The sequence below is a fragment of the Cornus florida genome, unplaced genomic scaffold (assembly GCF_030987335.1).
Source record: "Cornus florida cultivar Cherokee Brave unplaced genomic scaffold, ASM3098733v1 CherokeeBrave_3.0.0_Hap2_Chr02, whole genome shotgun sequence".
Taxonomy (NCBI): domain Eukaryota; kingdom Viridiplantae; phylum Streptophyta; class Magnoliopsida; order Cornales; family Cornaceae; genus Cornus; species Cornus florida.
Genome location: NW_026775572.1, coordinates 55,427,271 through 55,432,164, shown reverse-complemented (window position 1 = coordinate 55,432,164; position 4,894 = coordinate 55,427,271). Strand labels below are relative to the sequence as shown.

Here is a 4,894-nt window from a genome sequence, read left to right as displayed (position 1 = left end):
ATTTTGTAATCAAGCGGACACCATCAATTCCATAAAGAATCGAAAAATAATACATTCCATTCACCAATTGTATAATGCTTTAATAATAATATCCAGACAAGAAACCATGACTTCTACAATCCAAAATTAGAATTTGCTATGCTAGGGCACACATATCCTAACACCTTCAACCTTCTAATACTTCAATTCGGTGAAATGAGTGATCAACAGTTTGGATAGAACTTCTACCTTTTATTCTTAGCTTTCGTTGATGAAGTCCTTATTCCATGCATAGTGACGACTAAATTGGTTCGTCTTCTAAACCACCTTGATTTCACTTCAATTTCATCCATTATCTGGTTTCACATTTGGACTTCTCATATTAAAATGCAAAATGCTCCAGCATTGTGAAACACACGTGCTGGAATCTGAAAGTATGAGGGGCTGCCAATTTAGTCCATTAATGGCTAATAGTCCTTTGGTATTCTTCAATTCTGCCTTCTATCATTTGGTTAAATCCTCAAGTGCCACACCAAAGGATGGACAGAAGAAAGCTTTGGTTGAACTCAACTGATATTCTCCAGGTCTTCTTCTATGACCGATCCTTTGCCCCACCAAGTGGGGCTGCAATAGGGGCGGGTTGGGCGGGCTTGACACTCATCTCAGGCTAGGCTCATATAAAAAATCTTCAGCCTAAGCCCAGCCCGAGCCCGCTGTAACCTTGAGCCGAGCTGCCCAAGCTCAGCCGATACATAATTTGTCCAGCCGGAGCCTGTACTAAGCCCACCTCAAAAGAATTTGTGTGTAAAAATGAATCACTTAATGTTGCACCCATAACTTGAACATGAAACCTTAAGTATAAAACTCAAACACACTACCAACTTGGCTACTACACTCATGTGACTTAAGTATAATTATAAATATATATAATATTTTCGGGCTTCATCCATATCAACCCAAGCCCAGCTTGAATTGAATTCGGGCTTAAAATATATAACCCAGGCCCAAATTAAAATTAAAAATTTTTTGGCCAAGCCCACAAAATTTCGTGCTAGGCTCGGGTTATTTCGGATTGGACCCACCCGAGTTGTAGCCCTACCACCAAGCAATGGTCCTCTTAGAGAGTACACTGTTTGGCTTCCTTTTGCAACTGAACTAATCTTAAGCTTTGATTATAAATAGCTCTATCATTAAGAAGCTTGATCAAACGATCATGATTCCATTCTTCAAAATTTTGTGGTATTACACCTCTCATGAAAACACAAGTAAATTTAATACTAGTTTATAATATAATTAGAGAGAAATATTAAATTCATGTAAAGCTGAAATTGAATATTTTTTTTTTTTTTTAAAAAATAAATAAATAAAAACCGCCATTTTATCAACCAATGCAGAAATGGTAATTTGATTGACATGTATCAGTTTCCTAGTTTTCCTTTTTCCATTAAAATCATTAATACAACTTTTTTTGATTTCAGATATAATATATTCAAATCGAATTTATATAGTAAGTCACGAAACAATTTAAATTCTCTTTGTAACTGAGCAAAGCGCAAACTGCCATTTCTAAGTTCATTAAAAATTAATGCCACAATATAAACAACATATATACAGTACCAAAACAATAAGATTCCATTTAATGTAAAATATAACTAATTAAAGTTTTTCTAATAAATTAATGATCATTTTTTTTAAAACTAAAACAATCCAATGGTTTAAATTTAGAGTAACAACTAGCTAATAAAACCCCACCATTAATTTCCATTAACTCCTTATAACTAGCAATATAAATAAACTTTATGATCCTTTATATTATATTTGAAATGCTATCACATATAACTGCCATATTCTCTAATAACTATATATAATCATTAATTTATAATGTTCAAATATATATCTTTAAATTTGCATTTAATACTGCTGTAAAACTCACACTTAGTTATGACTAAATATATATATAAAAACTTTAATTGTTACATACAAAGGCTCACTTCAGTTTAAAAATTTAAATGCAAATATAGATACACTAAAGATAGGGGTGACAAAGTTTGACACGACCCGTCGACACGATACGTACATGATACGAGTTAAATGGGTTTTGAGTTTACCATAAACACGTTCGTGTCGTAAACGGGTTGACACGATTACCCCATTTAGTTAATTGTATCATGTTCGGATTTTGGAGCCCGTGTAACCTGTTTAATTAAACGTGTCGCCCGTGAACTTGTTTAACCCGTTACCTGTTTTGACCCGTTTAGTATGGGACATTATGGTCATTTCATATTCGCATAAGTAACCCTAGTTCTTAAAGCATGGTAAATCTATTCGAATCTAGTAGGACCATTGGGTTTTCTCGCTACCTCACAAACTCCTGTCTCCGTCTGTAAATGTATCGTGTTGTTATGTTGCCGATTTAATTAATCCTTCCACTAAGACATGGAAGGTGGAGGTTTTATCTCAGATGTTTTTTTTCTTTTGAAGTTCAAGAAATTTTGCGGCTGTATATTTCTCATTAGGATAAACCGGATGCTCAATTTTGGGCTCCTGAGGTGTCCGATAAGTTTTCTGTGCATTTGGCTTATTTTCTTGCTAAAACCTTTGTTGATTCATTTGCAGGACGAATGACACAAATATCCTGGAATTCAATATAGCGTTGCCATGCATTGTCTAAAGTGTAGCATTTTTTGTGGCGCTGTTGTCATAATGCTCTGCCTACCGGAGTGTTTTTTTTTTTACCGTGGATGTGTGGTGTCCCCTTTATGCCATCGGTGTGGTTTGGCGGAAGAATCCATTGTGCATCTTTTGTTTACCTGTTTGCATTCTATTCAGGTGTGGAAGTTGTCCCCGTTTAGAATTGATTTTTCTTGTTCTTCATTTCAATCGTTCTTGGATGGTTGGAAGTTTTTGGTGAACCAAGCTATTTCTTCAACTGGTAAATCGGTTGTTCTCAGTTTGATTTCATTTTGTGTTTGGTGTATTTGGAAGGCTCGGAATCGAATGGTGTTTGAGGGGGTGTTATGGAGCCCGGGGAAGGTGGTGGAGAAGGCCACCACAAGTTTTTGGGAATTTAGGGAGGCTAAATCCCAATGCAAAAAATTGGATAATGCTATTTCCCCACCCTTTTCGATTTGTTGGGTGCCTCCTGACCACAGGTTTTTCAAATGTAATATTGGTGCCAATTTTGTTCCAAGCTCTTGTCGTGGTAGTGGTGGCGCCGTGTTTAGGGATTCTCAAGGTTTTATTATTCATGCTGTGGTTTTTAGACCTTTCTTTGCTTCCTCGGCAATGGTCGCGGAAGCTTGTGCATTTCAACGTGCTATTTTTTGGCCCTCCTCCCTAGGCTATAATTGTTTGTGTTTTGAATTAGATGCCAATGTTGTTGTTGATGCTGTGGTGGGACAATCAGATTATCCTTCTGAGATTGCAACTCTTTGTTTTGATATCAAGGACGACCTTAAATCTTTTTCTTCTGTTTCTATTAATCATGTTTGTAGATTGGGTAATCAGGTGGCTCATGCCCTTGTGGTTTTTTCTCGTGCCTGTATGCCTAAAGATCGGGTGTTGATTCCTCTTCCGTTTCAGATTGTGGCTTTAGCTAGGGATGATGCGTTGGGTCTTGTTCCTTAGTTTGGTGGTGTTCTTGTTCTCTTTTGTTTCTTTTCTTTGCCAGGAAAAAAGAAAAAGAAAAAAAAAGCATGGTCCAACACAGTCAACACTCCCAAGTCCATTACGCCTCTTATTCTCTTCAGTCTCTCCTCTTTCTATGCCGCCTCAGTGTGACTTTCTCTCTCTCTCTTACCATGTACATGAGTCCCTAACCAGACAAATACTCCCTATCTCTGGGTGACTCTCTCTCTCTTTCTCGGAACGGTGGAAGTAATTTTTCTAATTTTTTCTCTCTTTCCTCTTTTAGATCTAATTTGCAACAACAAGAGAGAGTAAGATTTTTTTTTTCTTTTGTATTGTAACTTTTGTAAGCTCATTTTTTGCAGATCTTGACTTTTGGTGCTTTGTTTTACCCATGCTGATATATATATATATATATATATATATATATATATATATATATATATATATATATAGTATGATTAAGATCAAGTATGCTTGATGATGAGGAGGATTTTTGCGGATTAATGATTCATGTCCAATGATTCATCAATTTGTGCTATGTTAATAGTATAAAATAGTATTATCATAAATCTTTCTTACAGTGCTCTGTTGATTTTCTAATGTTCTAAATATGTAAAATTTGATTTCCATTGTGATTGTCAAGGAATTTTATCAGTTATTAATTACTGATTCTGATTATGACCACAATCATTTATGGGATTGAATGCCCTGATAAGAAAAAAATAAAAATCAAACTATAGAATGTCCTATCAATTACTCCATATAAGCATGTTACACAGGTCTTTAAGCAGGTCAAACATATTAAACAGGTTAAGCATGTCTTTAAATAGGTTGTGTTTTGGTGTGTTTATTTATTAAACAGGTTACACGTGTCGTGTCGTGTTACCTGTTTAATAAATAGGTCGTGTTAGGGTTAAGGGTATCAGACACGATTATTAATCGTGTCGTGTTCGGGTTAAAGTGTTTGGTGTAATACCTGTAGGTCGACACGATATGTTTATGACACGCAAACCTAAATTGCCACCCCTAACTGAAGATTGTACATGCATATATATTTATTCAGTCAATTGAAGAGAACACTAATGTTGAAACAGTAACCACAAACTTTAATAGGATCATTCTCTCATAATTATACACATTCACTCCTCTCTCTCTCTCTCTATATATATATATATATATCAATGTTATATAAAGAATAATTAATATCAATTCATGTGTTGTCTTTACCTTATACAATGTATTGGTGTGTGAAGTACACTAGTGCAATAGCCAAAATAGCAACATT

At 35.2% G+C, this 4,894-nt stretch overlaps 1 protein-coding gene across 1 annotated transcript; it reads left to right on the top strand.

The window, feature by feature from the left end:
* Positions 1 to 442: 442 nt before the first annotated feature.
* Positions 443 to 3,606, top strand: LOC132296259 (uncharacterized). The gene is made up of 2 exons (XM_059794471.1): positions 443 to 538; positions 2,809 to 3,606. Exons 1-2 carry the CDS (start codon positions 443 to 445, stop codon positions 3,604 to 3,606), a joined length of 894 nt encoding a protein of 297 aa, XP_059650454.1.
* The last annotated feature ends 1,288 nt before the right edge of the window (positions 3,607 to 4,894 follow it).